Here is a 25,994-nt window from a genome sequence, read left to right as displayed (position 1 = left end):
GATCTTCCCGGACCGGGGCACGAACCCGCGTCCCCTGCATCGGCAGGCAGACTCTCAACCACTGTGCCACCAGGGAAGCCTGATGATTATTTTTAAAACACGTTTTCAGTCACTGGTACATTGTGATTCCCACAGTTCCCGCCCCCTCTCTCCTCCTCCTCCTCTTTATCTTCCCCTCTCCCCTTTTCTTTATTCTCTCTCACCTATGCCAAGGAAACAGCCCAAAAGCACTCAACTCCTGCTGGCAATCATCAGTATAAAATACTTCACCTTTTTGGTAAGTTCATTTCTTTCCCAATTTACAGGACACCAAAATGAGTACAAACAAGTTTCCTGAAGAACTGAAGAGCATTTTTGAAAAATACGCAGCCAAAGAAGGTGATCCAAACCAGCTGTCGAAGGAGGAGCTGAAGCTATTGATTCAGACTGAATTCCCCAGTTTACTGAAAGTGAGTATACCACCACAGAGCCCGCTGATGGGGCGGCGATGGTGGGAAGGGAGGAGAGAAGAGAGGAAAGGACGCGGGGAGAGGCTGAGGTCCACGACGAGACGGATCAGAGCTCCATCTGAGGCGGAGCGCCCAGCAGCCCAGGCATGGGCATCACCGGAGGGAGGGCGCTTGAATGTGTGCTTTCCTCCCCTGAGGGCAGGCCACATTTCAGAAGGCAAGTTCCTAGAAAGCATGGACTACGCCTTCTATTGCCTACAGCCTTGACTCAGAACTCCCCAGGACCAGCCATAGTAAACAGAAGCCATGATCGCACTCTTACCGAGCTAGGCCTGGAAGACCCGCAGGTTGCCAAGCAAACACACTAAGGCCTTCAGCCTGGATTCAGCACCCCTGTGCCAGGCTTTAGGAAAACAACGAGGCCTGTACGGTTATAGGAGCTGGACTTGGATGTGCTCCTCTGTAATAGGTAGGATCTCTCAACTAGACCAACGCTTACTTGGCAGTCTGTTAAGAAAACCAGCCTCATGCTGATAAATTGCCCTCTGGCGACACCCATTTCTATTTCAAAAGCATTTACATTTGTGCTAATGAGCAACCATGAGTTTCTAAACAACTTTCAGGAAAGGATTACATTTCCTCAGCCACAAAGTTTCTGATCAAAGCCATCCCAGAGTTATCAACATCAAAATGCATCTAGAGGCAATAAGGAATAGGGAAAGGTTAATTCTCTTTGCTCCAATACACTCTCTTTCCCTTGTAACTAAAAACCATCTTCAAAATGGAAGCAACTGTGCAACTACCTGTTACATTTGACTTGGTCCCTACTTAGCTCTAACTTCAGAATTTGGTTCTCAGTTTTTAACCAGAAATGTCCCTTCTGTCAATATGACATATGAGAAGGTTTCTAGTTTTAGTTGTTGAGGTTTCTGTTTTTAGTACTAAAAAGTGAAGTAGCTGAATTCGATGACCTTATAATCGATATTGTCTTATAGTTAAAATGTGAAATAACTTAAAAAGTTAAAGGTACTAGCAGAAAAAGAGACTTTCTAATCAAAAATAAAAACCAGTGTTTCTGAGAAAGATTCAACTTTTCAAAAAAAAACAAAAGGAAGAAAAATAATAATAGGAATAATAGAAAATAATAAAAAGAAGAAAAATAATAATCTGACAGGGAAGCCTAGGCAATCTATTCAAACAATTTGTTTTTAAATAAGGTAAGATTGGTGAATTTTTCTGTATTTTTCTATATTTTATGTATTTCCTATAAAAAGCACATATGGGGCTTACCTGGTGGCGCAGTGGTTGAGAGTCCGCCTGCCGATGCAGGGGACACGGGTTCGTGCCCCGGTCTGGGAAGATCCCACGTGCCGCGGAGCGGCTAAGCCCGTGAGCCATGGCCGCTGAGCCTGCGCGTCTGGAGCCTGTGCTCCGCAACGGGAGAGGCCACAACGGTGAGAGGCCCACGTATGGCAAAAAAAAAAAAAAAAAAAGCACAGATGACTTTTCTAATTAGGATAAAGGTAGGAAGACTAATGGTAAGTTGTGAAAAAATCTACTTATTAAGTCATGTACTGATTACATTTCCATATGGATTTCTAAGGTTTTCTAAGCTATACTGTTTACATCACATCACCTTGTATGGTTTAGAATGTAGCAAATGCTTCAGGAAAACAGTGCTTGGTATTTATAAAACAGATGCTAAATAACTAACACAGTTTGGTCTTGTGAGCATAGCTAAGTGCCAAGTGTCTTTACAGGAATCTTAGGGATTAAAGCATACCTTGATGTAGAGATTTGTTGCACAACAATGTGAACATACTTAACATTACTGAACCGTATACTTAAAAATAGTTAAGATGGGGAATGTTATCTTATGCGATTTTTACCACAATTTAAAAAAATTTTTTGAAGCTGACTTATAAACTAAACTGTTATTTCAATAGGTTTCCTGGGTACTATTTTGCCACAGAGACTCCTAACCTGAGAGTCAGAGTTGTGGCTCAGAACAAGTCTCCTCCACTTTAGCATGAAGAGTACTTGGAACTAAAAAAAATCAAAACCCAAAGATTCAGGGAAAACTCTTTACCTCCCACTCAGCTGCCTAAATTTATACTGCAAAGAACAGAGCTCTTCTTTTACCAGGAAGAGAGCTCTTGCTAGAGATTCCTTTTGTCCTAAGAAATTTATCTGTATAACAGGCCAAACTTTTGTTTTCCAAACATCTCTGCCTACATCTGAATGGCCTTCCTTCCTTTTGTAGCCTTAGCCCAGGATGTTATATAAGCCTCAGTTACCTGGCTGCCCTTTGGGTATCATACTTTTATGGGGTACCCTGTACGTATGTAATTAAACTTGTTTTTCTCCTGTTGATCTATGTCAATTTAATTAATAGACCAGCCAAAGAACCCAGAAGGGAAGAAGGGAAAATTTTCCACCCCTACAGCAGAGACAAAAATTAATTCACTACAGGAATACCAGTAGTCAAAAGGGAGTTGAGCTGAACATGATCTGATGTAACAAGCAGTGGTTCTCTGAGTAGTCAGTCCTGGACCAGCAGCATCCACACCCGCCCAGGAACCTGTTGGAAATACAGATTCTCAGGTCCCACCCCAAGCCTAGTGAATCGGAAGCTCTGGGAGTAGGACCACCCATCAGTTTGGGTTTACTAAGGTCAGCATGCCCACCTGGTGATTCTGACGCATGCCAAAGTGTGAGAACCACTGAGCCAAAGTCATCCTGCATAGCATAGCAGTGGGCTGCAACCCGGGGTTTGCAAAAAAACTAGGGTGGTTGCTAATTAAGGGGTTGAGCTCTGGAGTCAGTGTTTGAACCCCAAGCCCTCTACTTAACAGCTGGGGGCGCTGAGCAAGTCAGCGGGTGTCTCAAAGCCTCAGTTTCCTCATCTGTAAAGTGGATCTCCCCCACATGGCAGCTGGGAGAATTGCACAGGATAAGGAAAAGCTCTGGCACGGGGCTGGCCCATGGCAAGCCTAGGATCACATGCTGGTCCAGCTCTGGGGCTGGATGCCAAGCCAGCTACCAGGGAAATCTTGGAGCAAGGCCCCTCGGCAGTCAAGTAAAGCCCTGGGACTTCTTCTCAAAAGAATGATTTAGATTTAGTTTACATAGGAAACCAATTATTTTAAAATACACATTAGCAATTTTAAAATAATAAATGTATGATATAGTTTTTTTTTAAAAAAAAGGGTAGGCAGTTCTGTGACATGAAGCAATACTACAACTAAAGTTGGTTTTTTCATCTCTATCAGTAACATATGACTGAAAACTCGGTTGCCTTCTAGGAACGCAGACCCAGTGTCTCTAATTCGGAAAATGTGCAGCAGTAACTGAATCATTTTCTCTCCTCTCTTCTATCCCATCCTTTTTGTCTAAAACCAGGGTCCAAGCACCCTAGATGACCTCTTTCAAGAACTGGACAGGAATGGAGATGGAGAAGTTAGTTTCGAAGAGTTCCAGGTGTTAGTAAAAAAGATATCCCAGTGAAGGAAAAAACAAAACAGATCATTCTAAGAACCGAAAGAAGAGTGCCTGGGATGTGGCCCTATTCTGTATGAAACCACCATTGTCTCCACTTACTTCTTTGCAATTGTAATGATCAAGCAGTGAGGTCTAATTACTGAATAAAGAAATCCGTAGACATGTCTCCCCTTGTCAAGTACTGACCCCTGTAGCTTACTAGATTTGAAAGTAACCTTAATTTGATGCATCTAATTTATGGGTTTATAAAGAAAAAAAAAAAGGCCCAGAATAGTTCCACGATCTTGACCAAGACCACAAAGATGGTGGCGGAGAGTTGGAAAGAATTCTGACGAGTCAAACCAACTCCCTCCCTCCACTCGTCCACCAGAATAACCCCCTCCCTGCTGTCCTTCCGCAGCCAAGCAGGGCTCACATCATTCCCAACATCAACTCGTATTTCACTCTAGTCAATGGCTATGGAGAAACAGACTTCACAAAACAGACACTTGTCTTTAAAGTCATCTCTCAGCACCGGCTGTGCCTCTTGAATCAATGACCCTTTGGGGGAGCAAAAGGAATGTATGTCCAGAGAGTCAGTTCCATTCCATCACTGAGGGGATGGCCTTGGTTCTAGTATGTGATGTGGAAAATAAAAGGGACAGGAAGGCATAGGGCCCTCCAGCTCTGGCATCCTGCGATGCTGGGACGCTGGGTATCTGAGAAACAGCTAGTCCTCAGGTTCTACTAGTTGAATCCAGCTGGGGGGAGGGAAAGAGGGAGGAGCGTGGGAGAGGAGTAACTTTCTTCTGCCCCTTACCAGACAGTTAAAATGGCAAAGTCAAATCAGTCTAAGTTGGCCACGGCAGCCCACCACAGCAGTGCCCTGGAAGCCAGGTCTTTATCCTGACCACTGCTCTCCCCTCCTTGGAAACACCCACAAATCATCAGCACTGCACCCATTCCCTTTGACCAGCATCTCAACCTTTCTGTTCATTATCACCCTCCTAATGAGCCTTGTTAGACATTCTTTTCCCAACTGCCCCTCCAACAAAATTTTAATTCCACATATACATTGTGTGTATACCTGTTTATGTACCACATTCATATCTGTGCTTTAGACATGGTGTAAGATGGTTTTTTGACCCACCACCGCCCCCTCAAAAGCAATTTTAACCCCTGTGGTGTAAGCACATAGGGTAGCACGTCCCCAGAGGAAGAAAACCAGGCATGGCTGTTTTTTTTGACATAAGAGAACCCATCTTTGGCCTAAGCCATTTTGTGATCTAAGCCTGGCTGTAATGCTTGTCCTTGAACAGGTCTCAGTAATTAATTACCTTAAGGAAACAATGAAGGAACAAATGACTGTTATCAGGCAAGAGAAGTAACAAGAGCAAAGATAATACATCACTTGTAAAGACCCCCAGTTCTGTTTCAGCAGTAAAGACTAGCCTGAAGCACTCAACCACCAGATCAACTGGCACCTAAGGGATGATAATGTTGACCTTTTCTGACCCTTGTGACTTCAATCAACTAAAGCTTGGACTGTGTGGACCACCCAAACCCCTTCGTGAATATGCATGTACCCTTAGCTTAAAACTTCCCCAGTTTTCAGGGAGACACTGCTTTGGGAAAGATCCCTGGTGTTCTCCTTACTTGCTGCAAGTAATAGATCCTTCCTCCTCCCATTCTCTGGCTTGGTTGCATCTTTTGGCTCAACACCCACGAAGAGGTGAACCCAGTTTTGGGGTAACATTGGGAGCAATAGCGCATGCCTTTGAACAATGTTCTTTGATGTTTTTATTTTTAACTCATGCTCTAGAGCCAAAATTGCCACACGTTACTTTCTGTAGTTGACATCAGAAAGGTATGGGATTATTTCCACTTTCAAAATGCAGGAAATGACAACATTGAATGGTTTTAAAACTACACAAGCCCTCCTGAAGATTCTGCTATGACCTTACTCTCAAGCTGAGAAAAACTGCCTGAAAAGTACTGCCTTTGAGTCAGTTTTTTTAACCTAACATATTTGAAGTGTGTGCTGGGTATGTCAGTCAAGTTGGCTGCTGTAATTTTCTCAGTGGCTTCAACTGTGCACTTGAAGGCACTCCAAGGTGGGCACACACCCACTCCCCACCTCGTTCACCCTGTAGGGGAGCAGAATTTGCCCCCCTATGTCTCTTTGGCATATTCATTCTTTTAAGCTGGTTATTTTCTAAGAAACAGCAGACATGGGAGAAACGCTGAAAACCAAGTAGAAGTTACCCTTTTGTAAGAAACATTTACACGCATAAGGAAAATCTCCATTTGTAAGGGTGTCTCCTTGACTGTACCAAGAAGTGGAGGATGACCAAATCTCTAGAAACTTAATCAATGGAGAAGGCAAAGGCTTACATCTGCATGAAAAGCTCACCCTTGTTTACCATGCTTTTCCTGGTCACCTCCCATAACTGACTCCCCACTGTCCACACCCTCTTTTGTCTTTAGCCAAAGATGGTATTCAAGGTGAAAGCCTTCTCTTCCATGTATTCATGTTGTTCAACTTTTGTGTGATTTTCTCCTGTTAATCTGTCTCATGTCCATTTAATCCTTAGACCAGCCAGAAGAACCTAGAAGGGTAGAGGAAAATGTCTTCCTCCCCAGCAACCCATAGAGCGGGCAGGGGGCTGTCCATAGGCTGAGGAGTTGCATCTCAGATAGGCAAGCCCTGGTGATGTAAGAATCTAGAACAAGGCCAGCCAGGGTGACCCAAAGTGGGCCAGGCATAAATGAGCTAGGCAGTAGATAGTGACTTGAGGGCAAGGTCGGGGGAGGTCATATATTTAAATTTGCTTGAACATGAGCTAAAAAAAAAAATCTCTGAAAGGACACAGAAGAAACTGAGGCAGGAGATAGGTGGGCTCCAGGCTAGGCATTTACAACTGGCCTCCTGTTCACACTTCCTGGGGTGAGAAGAAGATGAGCTCCAGGCCAGACAATCATTACCAGCCCCCGGTTTACATTTCCTGGGGCAAGAGACAAACGGGCTCCAGGACTACATATTTATGACCGGACTCCTGTCTATATTTTGAGATCTGCACCTCGATATAAGAAACAGGAACAGGGTAGATAACCGGACACTGGACACTTTTATGGCAGAGACAGAGAGGGGCTAAACCCTGTTAAAAGATTGAGAGGTCATACATTTCCCATCCTTGGGGCAAGGGAGACACTACGCATGCACAAAAGCCTTCACAGGGTCAAAAAGGCAGGAGATGCCAGACCATAGTAAGTCCTGCTACCTCCCTCCCAGAGGCCTTTGCGATGAAAGCCATCTTGATTGAGGGGTGCACGTACACCCAGGGGAAGGTCCAGAGACAAATTAGCCATGGGGTCAAAACAATACGATTGGCCAAGAAGAAGACAAAGACCCGGAAGACTGCCCCCTCATAAAGGGTTTAAACTTCCCAAAGGCCCGACTCTCATGACTCTCTCACTGAGTTCGCCTGTGCTTCCTTCCGCATGTACTCTGCTTTTCCAGTAAACTTTTCACTTTTCTCTTTACCTTCTGCCTCCGCACCTGAATTCTTTCTTGACAAGGCAGGCAAGAACTAGGGACCCAGGCCCTAGCTGCTGGCCCCTGTGATCCAGTGGTTAGGACTCCCGGTCCCGGAACTAAGATCTTGCTTCCAGCTACTGCTCGCTGCCGCTTACTGACGCCTGTGATCAAAATCAAAACTAGTATCAGTGGTCACATGTTAGTATGAAACCGAGTCCCCCTAAAACTGAATTCCCCTGCCGAGTTTATGATTAACCTCTCTATTAAAACCTTTTTCCCCTTTCTCATCCCCTCTGACCTCAATCCTGTGCTAACTGAACAATGATCAACCAGAGTCAGAGGACTAAAAGTGCTCTTGTCCATAACATCCTTAACAAACTCAGGCTGTTTCTCCAGGGCAGGATGAGCTAACAGACTGCCCCCCTCCCCAGGTCATGGACAACCTGGCCAAAGACTCATAAACCTTAGGCATCCTGACTCTTGAAACTGCGATTAACAAATGTCACAAGACAATGATTAGCCCCACCTTCTTTGTCCTTCCCCTTTAAAAACCCCGTAACTCGAAGACCAAATTGGAGGGGATCTGAGGCTCACCTCCCACTCCCTTTCTTGGCACCCTGCAATAAACCCTTACTTTGCTGCAAATACTCGCTGTCAGAGTTTGGCTTTCTGAGCAGCGAGCACTCAACCCCTTGCTCGGTTTCAAGGAAAGGACTGGGCAGATGAGGGACAGAGGTGTGAAAGCCACTTCTCACTTCATATTTTATTGTACATTTTTGGTTTTTCAACCCTGTAAATGTGTGTCCCATCAAAAAGCATAAAAGAAAATTTTAAATAAAAAGAAAACATTTGTGGGCTTCCCTGGTGGCGCAGTGGTTGAGGGTCTCTGACTGCCAGTGCGGGGGACACGGGTTCGAGCCCTGGTCTGGGAGGGTCCCACATGCCGCGGGGCGACTGGGCCCATGAGCCACAACTGCTGAGCCTGCGCGTCTGGAGCCTGTGCTCCGCGACAGGAGAGGCCGCAGCGGTGCGAGGCCCGCGCACCGCAATGAGGAGTGGCTCCAGCTCACCGTAACTAGAGAAAGCCCCGACACAGAAACGAAGACCCAACACAGCCAAAATAAATAAATAAATAAATAAAATTGTAAAAAAAGAAAACATTTGTAAAATACCATATTGTTGCTTTTCATAATGAGCCTCTTTTCATCCTCTTTCTTATTTGGAATAGTCAGAACATACAACCGTCTAAATTTTGGGAAGTGCATATTGGAACCTATTTCAAACACTCAGAAATTTAACCAGAAAAAAAGAAAAATGAGTTCTAACCCTTCCATCAAGAAACAAAGGAGATTTTTATACACCATCAGGGAATATTTAAACACAATCTGTATCATTCTAATTCATACAAGAGCATTCTCATAGCATCAAAAGCCTTAAACATTTCTAATGACTAGTTATATTCCACTGTAGGGATACCGCTTAATGGTCTCAACTATTTCCCCACTGTGGGGCATTTAAATTACTATCATTTCTGATTCTTCTAACTAATGTTATAGTGAATACCTGTTCACTTCTTTGTCAACATATCAGATTCCTTAGGAGAATTTCGGAGAAGTAAATGTCTAAGTCAGAGGGTATGAATATTTTTATGCTTTGTGAAAGAGACCACCTAGTTGACTTCCAAAAGGTTGTATTGATTCATATTGCTACAAACAGGCAGGAGAGCATCAGCTTCACTCCCCAGACAGCATTCATCAGTCTCATTTTAACTACTTCATTAATCGCAACAGTACATATCTTTTATTATCTCTGGTTTTTATGGGAATCCCCCACTACAGATGGTACCCAAATTACAATGCTTCAACTTTCCATTTCTCAGCTTTAAGATGGTACAAAAGCAATGTGCATTCGGTAGAAACTGTACTTCAATTTTTGAATTTTGATCTTCTCCTGAGCTTGAGATATGCAATATAATCCTCTCGTGATGCTGGGCGGTGGCAGCCACAGCTCCCCGTCAGCCGTGCAATCACGAGGGGGAACAACTGATACATGTACAACCATTCTGCACCCAGACAACCATTCTGTTTTTCACTTTCAGCACAGTATTCAATAAATTATGAAACAGAGCAGGACCCTGCGAGGCCCTCCTGGGTACAAGCCCCTCCTTGTCTCCTGTTGCTTGTTTGTAGAAAAAGCTTTTGTCGCCTAGACCTTCCCCGGGTTCCAAAGAGCAGACCCAGTTAATGATTAGAGAAGTGGAAAATGTAGAAACAAAGGAAAGCAATCAAACAAGAAAAGTACTACTAGCTTAAACAACAGAGTCACAGGACTCCTAGTTCCTCCTGAAGGGATATAGACAACGATCTGACACATATCTTTGAGTTGTTCTGCAGAAACTAAGCGGAAGACGTTGACTTCACAGGGTCTGCACACAGACCCCAGACTGGTTGGAACCAGAAGACTGATGATTGAGATTCCTGAAACACCACCCTGTTACCTCACCACCAACCAATCAGAAAGAACGTCCATGAGCTGATCAGGCACCCTACGACCCTCTCCCATAATGTTGCCTTTAAAAACCCTTGCCTAAAAGCCATTGGGGAGTTTGGGTCTTTTGAGCACTAGCTGCACGTTCTCCTTATTTGGCACCCTGCAATAAACGCTGTCCCGTCCTTCACCACAACCCGGTGTCAGCAGACTGGCTTTGCTGTGCATCGGGCAGGTGGACCCAAGTTTGGTTCAGTAACAATTTCATGAGATTTGTAACACTTTATTATGAAATAGGCTTTGTGTGAGATGGTTCTTCCCAACTGTGGGCTAATGTAAGTGTTCTGAGCACATTTAAGGTAGGCTAGGCTAAAATATGATGTTCAGTAGGTTAGGTGTATTAAATGCATTGACTTCCAATATTCAGGACACAACCCCATCATAAGTCAGGGATGATCTTTATTCTCCCACTGAGTTTATGGTTGGGTACTGTTTTGTAAAAGATATTCTTTCTCTTGTTTGAAGCACCCTGTCAAGTTTGTTATGAGATTGTGAGCACCAGGGTGTAGATACTGTAGGCTGCCTATTGAGTGTCTATGGTGATACGGGGGTTCACTCTTTTGTTTGAACAGTATGATGTGTTAATCAATTTAATTCCCGGGATAAACACACTATCCATTCATGACTGATTATCCCTTAACGCTATTAAATTAGACATTCTAAAATTTTATTTAAGGTTTTTACATCTTTATTAATAACCGATATTAGTCTATAGCTTGGAGTTTTATTTTTTGTTTATGTGCTTTCTTGAGTTCTAATGTTTAGGTCATGCTAGCTTCCCATTTTCGCCTATGGTTTCGATCTCAATCAGCCTCTCACAAAGTAAATATACACAATCTCTTTCAATTCCAACATACGTAAAGCACCTACTACAGGCAAGGTATTATACAAGATGCCATAAGAGATACAAATTGTCAGACCTCTGAGATCCTAAGTCAGTGATTCTGAGATCAGGCGAGGGAAAGGCTTAATCTAAGAAGTAGTATTTCAACTGGGATTTGTAGGAGCAACGCTGAAGACAACGTGCAGAAAAGGGGCAGCACTGGGCATTGAAAAAGAGAGGAAACACAACAAATAAACATCATGTGGTTAAGAAGGAAGACATTTTCCTCTACCCTTATAAGGTCTTCTGGATGGTCTAAGAGTTAAATTGACATGAGACAGATTAACAAGAGAAAATCAAAGTTTAATAACACGTATACATGAGAGAGACCCAGGAAAACTGAGTAACTCACCAAAATGGCCAAAACCCTAACCTTAAATACCAACTTCAGCCACAGACAAGAGGATGTTGAAGGTGGGTAGAGTCAGTTATGGGAGGTGACTAGGAAAAGCACAGTCAACAAGGGCAAGACTGTGATGCAGACTTGTGCACTGCCTGAAGTCTTTTCTCCCCTCTCATCCCTCCGTCTCCCACGGCAGCTGAATCCTCCTAAAGTACCCATTTCTACTGAAAAGTCTTCACTAACGAGTACAGTATTTATCAATTACATAATATGTCAAGGTTGGCAGGTATTATCTTACTCATTCCCTGATTCTTCAGGATGAATTTTGACACTGACACTCAAGGACCTCCACAAATTCACACCAATCCCTTTTATTTCCTTCCACTGCTGTACAGGAGAGATGTGCTTTGGCCACGCTATTTTATGACAAAATCTTGGACATTCCAGCCTAGCATAAGCTTCCCCTGCCTTCAGTGAACTCTCCAAGAGTGTCACAATCTTCCCTTCTTACTGTAATCCACAGTATTTCCCCCCTCTCACCACCCCTGACCCTGAATTCTTAAGTATCCAAGGTCTACCTGTGCTGTGCAATACCTGGGCCACTACACTAGGTGGCTATTGACATTAAAATCAATTAAAATTAAATAAAATTTACGGACTTCCCTGGTGGCAGAGTGGTTAAGAATTCACCTGCCAATGCAGGGGACATGGGTTCGAGCCCTGGGCCAGGAAGATCACACATGCCGCAGAGTCACTAAGCCTGTGCACCACAACTACTGAGCCTGCGCTCTAGAGACCACGAGCCACAACTAACGAGCCCGCGTGCCACAAGTGCTGAAGCCCGCGTGCCTAGAGCCGGAGCTCTGCAACAAGAGAAGCCACCACAATGAGAAGCCAGCGCACCACAACAAAGAGTAGCCCCTGCTCGCCTCAACTAGAGAAAGCCCGTGCACAGCAGCGAGGACCCCACACAGCCCAAAATAAACTAATTAAATAAATTTTTTTTTAAATTAAATTAAATTTAAAATTCAGTTCCTTCACAGAAGAGAAGACACAGAGACATAGGAAGAGGAGGAAGCAATGTGACCAGGGTGATAGAGATAAGAGTGAAGTAGGCCCTGACCCAAGATGGCGAAGCAGAAGGACACGCTCTCACTCCCTCACGCGAGAACACCAGAATCACAACTAACTGCTGAACAATCATCGACAGGAAGACACCGGAACTCACCAAAAAAGACCCCACATCCAAAGACAAATGAGAAGCCACAGTGAGACGGTAGGAGGAGCACAATCACAATAACATCAAACCCCATAACTTCTGGGTGGGTGACTCACAGACTGGAGAACACTTACACCACAGAAGTCCACCCACTGGAGTGAAGGTTCTGACCCCACGTCAGGCTTCCTAACCTGGGGGTCCGGCAATGGGAGGAGGAATTCCTAGAGAATCAGACTTTGAAGGCTAGCGGGATTTGATTGCAGGACTTTGACAGGACTGGGGGAAACAGAGACTCCACTCTTGGAGGGCACACACAAAGTAGTGTGCACATCAGGACCCAGGGGAAGGAGCAGTGACTGCATAGGAGACTGAACCAGACCTACCTGCTAGTGTTGGAGGGTCTCCTGCAGAGGCAGGGGGTGGCTGTGGCTCACCGTGAGGACAAGAACACTGGCAGCAGAAGTTCTGGGAAGTACTCCTTGGTGTGAGCCCTCCCAGACTCCGCCATTAGCCCCACCAAAGAGCCTGGTAGGCTCCAGTGTTGGGTCGCTTCAGGCCAAACAACCAACAGGGAGGGAACCGAGCCCCACCCATCAGCAGTCAAGCAGATTAAAGTTTTACTGAGCTCTGCCCACCAGAGCAACACCCAGCTCTACCCACCACCAGTCGCTCCCATCAGGGAACCTGCACAAGCCTCTTAGATAGCCTCACCCACCAGAGGGCACACAGCAGAAGCAAGGAGAACTACAATCCTGCAGCCTGTGAAACAAAAACCACATTCACAGAAAGATAGAAAAGGTGACAAGGCAGAGGGCTATATACCAGATGAAGGAACAAGATAAAACCCCAGAAAAACAACTAAATGAAGTACAGACAGGCAACCTTCCAGAAAAAGAATTCAGAATAATGATAGTGAAGATGATCCAGGACCTTGGAAAAAGAATGGAGGCAAAGATCGAGAAGATGCAAGAAATGTTTAACAAAGACCTAGAAGAATTAAAGAACAAACAAACAGAGATGAACAATACAATAACTGAAATGAAAACTACACTAGAAGGAATCAATAGCAGAATAACTGAGGCAGAAGAATGGATAAGTGACCTGGAAGACAGAATGGTGGAATTCACTGCCGCAGAACAGAATAAAGAAAAAAGAATGAAAAGAAATGAAGACAGCCTAAGAGACATCTGGGACAACATTAAACGCAACAACATTCACATTACAGGGGTCCCAGAAGGAGGAGAGAGAGAGAAAGGACCCGAGAAAATGTTTGAAGACATTATAGTCAAAAACTTCCCTAACATGGGAAAGGAAACAGCCACTCAAGTCCAGGAAACGCAGAGAGTCCCACACAGGATAAACCCAAGGAGAAACATGCCGAGACACATAATAATCAAATTGGCAAAAATTAAAGACAAAAATTATTGAGAGCAGCAAAGGAAAAACGACAAATAACATACAAGGGAACTCCCATAAGTTTAACAGCTGATTTCTCAGCAGAAACTCTACAAGCCAGAAGGGATTGAAATGATATACTTAAAGTGATGAAAGGAAAGAACCTACAACTAAGAATACTCTACCCGGCATGATCTCATTCAGATTCCATGGAGAAATCAAAAGCTTTAGAGACAAGCAAAAGCTAAGAGAATTCAGCACCACCAAACCAGCTCTACAACAAATGCTAAATGAACTTCTCTAAGTGGGAAACACAAGAGAAGAAAAGGAACTCCAAAAACAAACCCAAAACAATTAAGAAAATGTTCAAAGGAACATGCACATCGATAATTACCTTAAACACAAATGGATTAAAGGCTCCAACCAAAAGTCACAGGCTTGCTGAATGGATACAAAAACAAGACCCATCTATATGCTGTCTACAAGAGACCCACTTCAGACCTAGGGACACATACAGACTGAAAGCGAGGGGATGGAAAAAGATATTCCATGCAAATGGAAATCAAAAGAAAGCTGGAGGGCTTCCCTGGTGGCACAGCGGTTGGGAGTCCGCCTGCCGATGCAGGGGATGTGGGTTTGTGTCCCGGTGCAAGAAGATCCCACATGCTGCGGAGTGGCTGGGCCCGTGAGCCATGGCCATTGAGCCTGCACATCCGGAGCCTGTGCTCTGCAACGGGAGAGGCCACCACAATGAGAGGCCCGCGTACCGCAAAAAAAAAAAGAAAGCTGGAGTAGCAATACTCATATCAGATAAAATAGACTTTAGGGTCTTCCCTGGTGGCGCAGTGGTTGAGAGTCCACCTGCCGATGCAGGGGACACGGGTTCGTGCCCTGGTCCAGGAAGATCCCACATGCTGCAGAGCGGCTGGGCCCGTGGGCCACGGCCGCTGAGCCTGCACGTCCGGAGCCTGTGCTCCGCAACGGGAGGGGCCGTGGCAGTGATAGGCGCGTGTACCACAAAAAAAAAAAAAAAAAAAAAGGACTTTAAAATAAAGAATGTTACAAGAGACAAGGAAGGACACTACATAGTGATCAAGGGCTCAATCCAAGAAGAAGATATGACAATTATAAATATATATGCCCAACATAGGAGCACCTCAATACATAAGGTAACTGCTAAAAGCTATAAAAGAGGAAATCGACAGTAACACAATAATAGTGGGGGACTTTAACACCTCACTTACACCAATGGACAGATCATCCTAAATGAAAATTAATAAGGAAACACAAGCTTTAAATGACACAATAGACCAGATAGGTTTAACTGATATTTATAGGACATTCCATCCAAAAACACCAGATTACACTTTCTTCTCAAGTGTGCACGGAACATTCTCCAGGATAGATCCCATCCTGGGTCACAAATCAAGCCTCAGGAAATTTAAGAAAACTGAAATCATATCAAGCATCTTTTCTGACCACAACGCTATGAGATTAGAAATGAATTACAGGGAAAAAAATGTAAAAAACACAAACACATGGACACTAAACAATACATTACTAATTAACCAAGATATCACTGAAGAAATCAAAGAGGAAATCAAAATATACCTAGGGACAAATGACAATGAAAACACAGTGATCCAAAACCTATGGGATGCAGCAAAAGCAGTTCTAAGAGGGAATTTTATAGCTATACAAGTCTACCTCAAGAAACAAGAAAAATTTCAAATAAACAATCTAATTTTACACCTAAGGGAACTAGAGAAAGAAGAACAAACAAAACCCAAAGTTAGCAGAAGGACAGAAATCATAGAGATCAGAGCAGAAATAAATGAAATACAAACAAAGAAAACAATAGCAAAGATCAATAAAACTAAAAGCTGGTTGTTTGAGAAGATAAACAACAGTGAGAAACCATTAGCCAGACTCATCAAGAAAAAGAGAGAGGACTCAAGTCAATAGAATTAAAAATGAAAACAGAGGGCTTCCCTGGTGGCACAGTGGTTGAGAGTCTGCCTGCCGATGCAGGGGACACAGGTTCGTGCCCCGGTCCGGGAAGATCCCACATGCGGCAGAGCGGCTGGGCCCGTGAGCCATGGCCACTGGGCCTGCGCGCCCACAGCCTGTGCTCCGCAACGGGAGAGGCCACAACAGTGAGAGGCCCACATACCGCAAAAAAAAAAAGAAAAAAGAGAAGTTACAACAGACACTGCAGAGATACTAAGCATCCTAAGAGACTACTACAAGCAACTCTATGCCAATAAAATGGACAACCTGGAAGAAATGGACAAATTCTTAGAAAGGGATAACCTTCCAAGACTGAACCAGGAATAGAAAATAGGAACAGGCCAATCACAAGTAATGAAATTGAAACTGTGATTAAAAATCTACCAAACAAAAGTCCAGGACCAGATGGCTTCACAGGTGAATTCTATCAAACATTTAGAGAAGAGCTTACACCCATCCTTCTCAAACTCTTCCAAAAAATTGCAGAGGAAGGAACACTCCCAAACTCATTCTATGAGGCCACCATCACCCTGATACCAAAACCAGACAGATATACTACAAAAAAAGAAAATTACAGACCACTATCACTGATGAATATGGATGCTAAAATCCTCAACAAAATACTACCAAACAGAATCCAACAACACATTAAAAGGATCATACACCATGATCAAGTGGGATTTATCCCAGGGATGCAAGGATTTTTCAACAGACTCAAATCAATCAATGTGATATACCATATTAGCAAATTAAAGAATAAAAACCATATGATCATCTCAATAGATGCAGAAAAAGCTTGTGACAAAATTCAACACCCATTTATGATAAAAATGCTCCAGAAAGTGGGCATAGAGGGAACCTACCTCAACATAATAAAGGCCATATACGACAAACCCACAGCAAACATCATTCTCAATGGTGAAAAACTGGAAGCATTTCCTCTAAGATCAGGAACAAGACAAGGATGTCCACTCTCACCACTATTATTCAACATAGTTTTGGAAGTTTTAGCCAGAGCAATCAGAAAAGAAAAAGAAATAAAAGGAATACAAATTGGAAAAGAAGAAATAAAACTGTCACTGTTTGCAGATGACATGATACTATACATAGAGAATCCTAAAGATGCTACCAGAAAACTACTAGAGCTAATCAATGAATTTGGTAAAGTTGAAGGACACAAAATTAATGCACAGAAATCTCTTGCATTCCTATACACTAATGATGAAAAATCTGAAAGAGAAATTAAGGAAACACTCCCATTTACCATTGCAACAAAAAGAATAAAATACCTAGGAATAAACCTACCTAGGGAGACAAAAGACCTGTACGCAGAAAACTATAACACACTGATGAAAGAAATTAAAGCTGATACCAACAGATGGAGAGATATACCATGTTCTTGGATTGGAAGAATCAATATTGTGAAAATGACTATACTACCCAAAGCAATCTACAGATTCAATGCAATCTCTATCAAATTACCAATGGCATTTTTTACAGAACTAGAACAAAAAAATCTTAAAATTTGTATGGAAACACAAAAGACCCCGAATAGCCAAAGCAGTCTTGAGGGAAAAAGGCGGAGCTGGAGGAATCAGACTCCCTGACTTCAGACTATACTACAAAGCTACAGTAATCAAGACAATATGGTACTGGCACAAAAACAGAAACATAGATCAATGGAACAAGATAGGAAGCCCAGGGATAAAGCCACGCACCTATGGTCAACTAATCTATGACAAGGAGGCAAGGATATACAATGGAGAAAAGACAGTCTCTTCAATAAGTGGTGCTGGGAAAACTGGACAGCTACATGTAAAAGAATGAAATTAGAGGGCTTCCCTGGTGGCGCAGTGGTTGAGAGTCAGCCTGCCGATGCAGGGGACACGGGTTCATGCCCTGGTCTGGGAAGATCCCACATGCCGCGGAGCGGCTGGGCTCCTGAGCCATGGCCGCTGGGCCTGTGCATCCGGAGCCTGTGCTCCACAACAGGAGAGGCCACAACAGTGAGAGGCCCGCGTACCACAAAAAAAAAAAAAAGAAGAATGAAATTAGAACACTCCCTAATACCATACACAAAAATAAACTCAAAATGGATTAGAAACCTAAATGTAAGACTGGACACTATAAAACTCTTAGAGGAAAACATAGGAAGAACACTCTTTGACATAAATCCCAGAAAAATCTTTTTTGATCCACCTCCTAGAGTAATGGAAATAAAAACAAAAATAAACTAATGTGACCTAATGAAACTTCAAAGCTTTTGCACAGCAAAGGAAACCATAAACAAGACAAAAAGACAACCCTCAGAATGGGAGAAAATATTTGCAAATGAATCAATGGACAAAGGATTAATCTCCAAAATATATAAACAGCTCATGCAGCTCAATATTAAAAAAACAAACAACCCAATCCAAAAATGGGCAGAAGACCTAAATAGACATTTCTCCAATGAAGACATACAGATGGCCAAGAAGCACATGAAAAGCTGCTCAACATCACTAATCATTAGAGAAACGCAAATCAAAACTACAATGAGGTATCACCTCACACCAGTTAGAAGGGGCATCATCAGAAAATCTACAAACAACAAATGCTGGAGAGGGTGTGGAGAAAAGGGAACCCTCTTGCACTGTTGGTGGGAATGTAGACTGATACAGTCACAATGGAGAACAGTATGGAGGTTCCTTAAAAAAACAAAAATAGAATTACCATATGATCCAGCAATCCCACTACTGGGCATATACCCAGAGCAAACCATAATTCAAAAAGACACATGCACCCCAATGTCCATTGCAGCACTATTTACAGTAGCCAGGTCACGGAAGCAACGTAAATGCCCATCGACAGACGAATGGATAAGGAAGATGTGGTACATATATACAATGGAATATTACTCAGCCATTAAAAAGGAACGAAATTGGGTCATTTGTTGACATGTGGATGCACCTAGCGACTGTCATACAGAGTGAAGTCAGAAAGAGAAAAACAAATATCGTATATTAACGCATATGTGGAACCTAGAAAAATGGTACAGATGAACCGGTTTGCAGGGCACAAATTGAGAGACAGATGTAGAGAACAAACTTATGGACACCAAGGGGGGAAAGCGGCAGGGGGGTGGGGATGGTGGTGTGATGAATTGGGCGATTGGGATTGACATGTATACACTGATGTGTATAAAATTGATGACTAATAAGAATCTGCTGTATAAAAAAATAAATAAAATAAAATTCCAAAAACGAAGAGTGATGTAGCCAAGGAAGCTAAGGGTTTCTGGGAGCAACCAGAAGCTGGGAGAGACAGGGAGTGATCCAAAAATAAATAAATAAATAACATAAAAATAAAAAAATAAAATTCAGTTCCTTGGCCACCCTAGCTAAATTTCAAGTGGTCCACAGCCCCATGTGGCTCGTGGCTGCCATAAAGGATGGCACAGATCCAGAACATTCTCTCATGGCAGAAGTCCTGGTTGTCAGAGCTGGTAGCATTACTGAGGGCGTACTCACATACTGCCACACATTTGGTTGTACGTCTCAGGCGTCTGTGTCTTGTGTCTCCAACTAAACTGCATGCAAGCAGGGTTGTGGCAGCTGCTCATCTGTTATACGCTACAGTTAGGACTGCACTTAAGTGGACGAGTGCCAAATGCACAGTGAGTTTTTTCTTAATAATCTCTTTCCACTAGAATCCAGCTATTTCTACTGCAAAAAAAAAAAAGAAAATCTTTGAAGTTGTTGAAATACCTATTCCTAAGGCATTTCTCATTGAGCTAAATGTATAAAAGCTTTCAAATACATTAGCTTTGAAGTACTCATTTAGTCATTCAGTTATTGTTAAAATTATGGGCTACCCTTATTGATTCACTAATGGGGGCTTACTCCCAGCTGTGCTGACTCCTTTTAAAAAGTAGACTCCAGTAACAGCCTGATATCAGCTCTGAACCTATGGTCCCCACAGAGACAGGATTAAGTGACTATTAGGCTCCCAGACTGGTCCATAGAAAGCTACTTTACACACGGTACAGCTGTCTTCCTCACCACTGCTTTTATGAGAAAGAAGTTCTTTAGCCCAAACTAAGCTCCAAATGACTTCTTTAAGATCATTTTGTTAGTTGGGAGATGCTTACTACAATGTTCTAAATTAAAACAGTCTTCAAATTTATAAAAGTTGCCTGGAAGGTTACTGTAAGTGGCTGTCTGGGTTTTTTAACCCTCTTAATTTGCTTTGCATATGAAATTGTTGAAAAATAAATGAAAGTAGAAAATATTTAATTTAACAGGGCTTCAACTAAAGGTAGGAAAATGTTATGCATTAATTATACTTAGTATATAACACAAATTACCCTTCACCTGAATGCATTTTTATTTATATGTGACTATCACAAATCCACTGTCAGATGTAAAATTAATTTTGACTGTGAAAATTCTTGGATCAAAAAGGGGTAGGGGCTTCCCTGGTGGCGCAGTGGTTGAGAGTCTGCCTGCCGACGCAGGGGACACGGGTTCGTGCCCCGGTCCGGGAAGATCCCACATACTGCGGAGCAGCTGGGCCCGTGAGCCATGGCCACTGAGCCTGCGCGTCCGGAGCCTGTGCTCCGCAACAGGAGAGGCCACAGCAGTGAGAGGCCCGTGTACCGCAAAAAAAAAAAAAAGGGAGGGGCGGTAAAAGAAGTCACATCTATGATAAATAACCAAAACTGAAATATCAAATGCCACAATCTCAAATCTCCGTTTGCATCTGCTTAAAATGCTTCACATTTCTCACTCTTCCTTACCAATAGCACCATCCAAGTGTACATATGTGAAAGGAAAAATCCAAATGGACTCAGTATTGCTAAGAGAACTCTCTAAAATGGAGCCAGGAGGCCACTAAGGAAGTATGACTTAGGCACGTGTCAGCCTGGATGGAATCTGACCTTTTGACCCAATGAAGTCATCAGAACTGATATCAAGCAGGACCCTGTGAGGCTCCTGAGCACAAAAGCCCTTCCATGTCCCCCATTTCTTGATTACAGGCAATAGGCTTCATTCAGGCCCCCTGACCTTCCCTGAGTTCCAGCAGGTCGGTGTTAATTAGGGAAGGGAGGGGATGCAGAGACAAGGGAGGAACAGTCAAGAGAAACAACAGTGCCGCCTTGGGGCAGGGTCCTGGTTCCCCTCAAGGGACACACATAACAATATCTTTGAGCTGTTCAGCAGATACTGAAGCCCCCACCAGGTGGAAGAAGTTAACTGCATGCTGCCTACAAGCAGGTAGACCCCAGACCAGTTGGAACCAGAAGGTTCCAACTTCACCACCAACCAATCAGAAGAACGTCCACGAGCTGATCACGCCCTCTTTGAACCATTACTGTAAAACTCCTCACTACCCCCTCCCGGTCGGGACACAGTTTCGAGGGCATTAGTCCACTGCTTTGCCTGGCAAAGCAATAAAGCTATTCTTTTCTACTTCACCTAAAACTCTGTCTCTGAAATTTAATTTTGTTTCGGGGTACAGAGGCCAGATTCGGCTTCAGAACACCGGCCAGAAACTCAAGATACTTACTGGACCCCTACCCTAAAACAACTCATGATTCCTCAGGGCAAGTATTCTCTGACTCGCATCACAGTCCATCACAATTCCTACCAGGCAACTTTTAACAACCTCTTGGCTTTCTGTCTTTATAAGTCCTGACTGTCTCTTCCTCAGAACACTCTATTAGGGTTACCCAGATTTTTTTTGGCCATGCAGCGGGGCTTGTGGGATCTTAGTTCCCCGACCAGGGATCAAACCCGGGCTCCCCCGCCCGGCAGTGGAAGCGGAGTTCTAACCACTGGCAGGGAATTCCCCCAAATTGCAATTCTTAAGATTCCAAATAAACTCTTTTCCTATTTGCAGCCTCCTGTATTATTTTTTTAGTTGACACCAGTCTGTGTAGATGTGTTTGAATGTGGAACATGGATTCTGTTTTCAGATTCTGTTTCCATATCTAACGTAAATTCATATTTTTAAGTTACTCTTTTCAGTAAACAGAAAAGAAATGCTAAAAATTATGCATATCCACATACCTAAACATCAGATTGAGATCATTCTTCCTATATATATATCTCAAAAGCCAAAAACATTCTAAATATAAACTCTACAATGCCATGAGCTATCCTCCACATGAACTGGAGAGATCTGAAGCCAAATTCAAAGTCAAGGGTGTCAGCAGCTGCCATGTGATTGATACAGAGTCAGAATACAAGTCAGCTACAGCGGCGTTCCTGGTACACATCATCTAGAAGGTGGGTGAAGCTGCTTTAAAGCAGGCCAGAAAGTCAGACTTGCTGTAGAACCTAAATATTCTGCAAAGTTCCAGAGCCTTCTATTGCACCTTGTGGATCAAGCAGAGAAATGGCACAATAAAATTTTACTCACTCTCTCCTGGTACTTCCAAACTCAGAAAGACTCTACCTTCACTCTTAGGAAAAAAACTATTTCTCCTTTTACGTGCACAAGAGACGCCCCCTCTTAGATATCTGTGCTGTATGCCAGTATCTCTACTGATTTAATAAGCAACCATAAGACTAATCATGCATGCCAAAGGAGGGTCACGATGGCCCACGAAGGGGAGCAGAATTTGCCCCCCACACACAAAATATACCTCTTTGCCATAAAGATTATCCTGGGTTGATTATTTTTAAGAAACAGGAGATATAGGAGAAGCTCTAAAACAGAACAGAAGTTACCCTTTTGTTAGAGACATTTGCATTTATAAGGGAAACCTCCATTTGTAAGGGTGTCTCCCTCTCTGTACCAGGAAGAGAAGGGTGACTCTAAATCTCTAGCAACTCTTCTCAATGGAGAAGGCGGGGACTTAAATCCGCATAACAAACTCACCCTTGTTTACTGTGCTTTGCCTTGAAAACCTCCCATAAATACCTCCACCCCCAACATCCTCTTTTCTTCTCTGTAGCTGGAGACGGTACTTAAGATGGTGGCTTGGGCCATTTCTGGGAGTTACTCAGAAACTCTGTATACTCCTGGGTATACAGGAGGTATCCATGTTATTAAGCTTCTGTTTGTTTTTCCCTTGTTATTCCTTTATTACAGGGGGCCTCGGCCAAGAATCTAGAAGAGTAGAGGGAAATTATTTTTCTCCCCCACACCCATGAAACAGATTTTAGCTGCAAATAAACCCTTCAGGAGGCTCCCGGTTTCCAAAGCTATTTACTTTTTTAGCGAGAAGGGCCAGAATGGCCATTACCCACTGTAAGTCATTGTTATTTGCTCAAGTTCAAGGGATTCCCCAGGCTTCCTGGTGTCTGCTCCCTGGTGATTCTATCACCTTAGTCTTCTCCTTCAATAAGACTTCTCCCCATCCTCATAAATGGTGGCTCTTAAGGCTATTTTTCTCCAACAAACTGAATGCACGACATAAAGATGTTCAGTAGCAATTAGGCTTTATTGTTCTCATCTCACTTATGAGTATAGAAACTATCAAAATGTAAAACGCACAGTTCCTCTGACTTCGCAATTCCCCTTCTAGGAATTCATCCCACAGAAGTGTGTATGTGTCGCTACGAGAACATATGTACACATACTAATTTGCAGCAACAATTTAAAGCAGCAAATAATGGACACAACCTAAATATTCATCAATATGAGACTGTTTAAATAAAGAATGATGTGTAGAGCAAGGCAAGCACGTAGAAGATCTCTGTGCACTGATGTGGAGTGATGAGTACAAAAAGCAAGGAGGGGACTTCCCTGGTGGCGCAGTGGTTAAGAATCCACCTGCCAATGCAGGGGACACGGGTTCGAGCTCCGGTCCGGGAAGATCCCCCATGCCGAGGAGCAACTAAGCCCGTGCGCCACAACTACTGAGCCTGCGCTCTAGAGCCCGCAAGCCACAACTACTGAGCCTGCACACCTAGAGCCTGTGCTCCGCAACAAGAGAAGCCACTGCAATGAGAAGCCCGCACACCACAACGAAAAGTAGTCCCTGCTCACCACAACTAGAGAATGCCCGCACGCAGCAACAAAGACCCAACGTAAAAAATAAATAAATAAAATAAATAAATTTATTTTTTAAAAAAAGCAAGGGGAACGATGTCTCAAGCATGGTAGCATATGTATTTTTTAAGGGAACATATGTCCATATATGTTTGTAGGTAGGCATTTGTACACATACACACATACAATCTTTGGAAGAATAACAAAAGAAATGGATGAAGGTAGTCACCTCTGGGTAAGGGAACTGAGGTAAGGTAGGGGCACATGAGAGGCAGTTTTATACCTTTTCTGTAGGGCTTAACTTTTTTATCCTGTGTATAAATGTCTTAAAAATATGCAAACACACACACAAAGAGTAAAGTATAGTCATCAAGGAATTAACCTTGCCAAAGCTATCTAACAGTGGCACCTACTGGTAAAATCACTTCCTATCCCAAAGTATTCTCTAAAAGAAAACCCAAGGTTCGCCTGGCACAGCCATTTCAGCCATTAGTCAGGACATATGTTTCTGTTAAAGCCTTGTAAGGAACTCTTCACTTGTATTAAGTCTTCTGAGCATAAGACTTAAAAGTGTCATCTGGCTGGGAAATTACAATTCATTATAGTCTGAATTGCAAGCTATAAAAATGAGTGAAGTGGACTTCCCTGGTGATGCAGTGGTTAAGAATCCGCCTGCCAATGCAGGGGACATGGGGTTCGAGCCCTGGTCCAGGAAGATCCCACATGCCACAGTGTAACTAAGCCCGTGCACCCTAACTACTGAGCCTGCGCTCTAGAGCCTGTGAGCCACAACTACTGAGCCCACGGGCCACAACTACTGAAGCCCGCACGCCTAGAGCCCATGCTCTGCAACAAGAGAAGCCACTGCAATGAGAAGCCCGCGCACCGCAACCAAGAGTAGTCCCCGCTCACCGCAACGAGAGGAAGCCCACGTGCAGCAACAAAGACCCAATGCAGCCAAAAATAAATAAATAAATTTATTTTAAAAAAAAATGAGTGAAGAATATCTCTATATCCTTCCACGGAGTGATCTCTACTCCAGCATACAGAGTTAAGTGAAAAAAGCAAGGCAGAAAGAATGGGCAGAGTATGCTGTCATTTATCTAAGAAGGGGAGGGGGTTACAAGCAGACATACAGGTTTACTTATATTTTAAAAATGGAAAGATAACCCATTTAAAAAAATGAATTAATGGTTGCCATAGGGAAGGAAGGGACTATGCTGCAGGGGAGAGAACAGAACTAGATTTCTCTGAACCAGTGCTTCTCAACGGGGGCTATTCCACCTGTGTCCCTAGCGGATGTTCGGCAATGTCTGGAGGTATTTTTAGTGTCACAACTGGGGTTTGGGAGAAGTGTACTACTGACATCTAGTGGGTAGAGGCCAAGGATGCTGCTGAACATCCTACAATGAACATGACAGTCATCTGGCTCCACATGTCAACAGTACAAATTATATATCTAATAAGGAACTCGTATATAGATTATATAAAAAACCCTTACAACTTAATAATAAAATGACAAATAACCCAAATTAAAAGTGGGCAAAGGATCTGAATAGACAGTTCTCCAAAGATGATATACAAGTGGCCAATACGCATACGAGAAGATGTTCGACATCCTCAGACATCAAGGAAATGTGAAGCAAAGCCACAGTGAGCCACAACTTCACACACACTAGAATCGCTACACGGTTGACCCTTGAACAATGCAGGGCTTAGGGGCACTGACCCCCAAGTAGTCAAAAATTCAAATATAACTTTACACTTGGCCCTCTGTATCTGCAGTCCCATACCCGTGAATTCAACCTACATGGATCAGGTAGTACTGTAGTATGATTTATTGAAAACAACAACAACAACAACGTATATGTGGACCCATGCAGTTCAAATCCATGTTGTTCAAGAGTCAACTGTAATCAAAAAGACAAGTGTTGAGGATATGCAGAAATTGGAACCCTCACACACTGCTGGTGGCAATGTAAAATGCTGCAGCCACTTTGGAAAACAGTCTGGCAGTTCCTCAAAAAATTAAACATACAGTCACCATATGACCCACAATTCCACTCCTAGGTATAGACCCAAGTGAAACAAAAACATATGTCCATACAAAAACTTGTACACAAATATTCATAGCAGCATTATTCATAGTA

General features: G+C 43.2%; 2 protein-coding genes across 5 annotated transcripts in view; one reads left to right on the top strand and one right to left on the bottom strand.

Annotated features, from left to right (window-relative positions):
- The window catches only part of CTPS2 (CTP synthase 2), a 109,901-nt gene that overhangs the window by 45,004 nt on the left and 38,903 nt on the right, over positions 1-25,994 (bottom strand). The window contains exon 14 of one of the 4 annotated variants that reach the window (XM_070044735.1): positions 7,546-7,628. The exons of the other annotated variants lie outside the window; for them this stretch is intronic. Within the exon in view, the coding sequence (XP_069900836.1) occupies positions 7,602-7,628 (27 nt within the window). The 3' untranslated portion in view covers positions 7,546-7,601. Of the gene's footprint in view, positions 1-7,545; positions 7,629-25,994 lie in introns of those variants that run through there. 4 annotated transcript variants of the gene reach the window in all.
- Positions 315-3,956, top strand: S100G (S100 calcium binding protein G). Its single transcript, XM_030848170.2, has 2 exons — positions 315-449; positions 3,852-3,956. The coding sequence occupies exons 1-2, from the start codon at positions 315-317 to the stop codon at positions 3,954-3,956; spliced, it is 240 nt and encodes a 79-aa protein (XP_030704030.1).

The sequence above is a fragment of the Globicephala melas genome, chromosome X (genome assembly GCF_963455315.2).
Source record: "Globicephala melas chromosome X, mGloMel1.2, whole genome shotgun sequence".
Classification (NCBI taxonomy): domain Eukaryota; kingdom Metazoa; phylum Chordata; class Mammalia; order Artiodactyla; family Delphinidae; genus Globicephala; species Globicephala melas.
Note: the sequence above shows the minus strand (reverse complement) of the source record. Positions and strands in the feature narration are given on the sequence as shown.

Bases quoted from the DNA above. Each gene is read 5' to 3' on its own strand.
- S100G (XM_030848170.2), top strand. From the start codon at position 315: ATGAGTACAAACAAGTTTCCTGAAGAACTGAAGAGCATTTTTGAAAAA. The intron at 450-3,851 runs GTGAGTATACCA...GTCTAAAACCAG, and splicing joins AATTCCCCAGTTTACTGAAA to GGTCCAAGCACCCTAGATGA.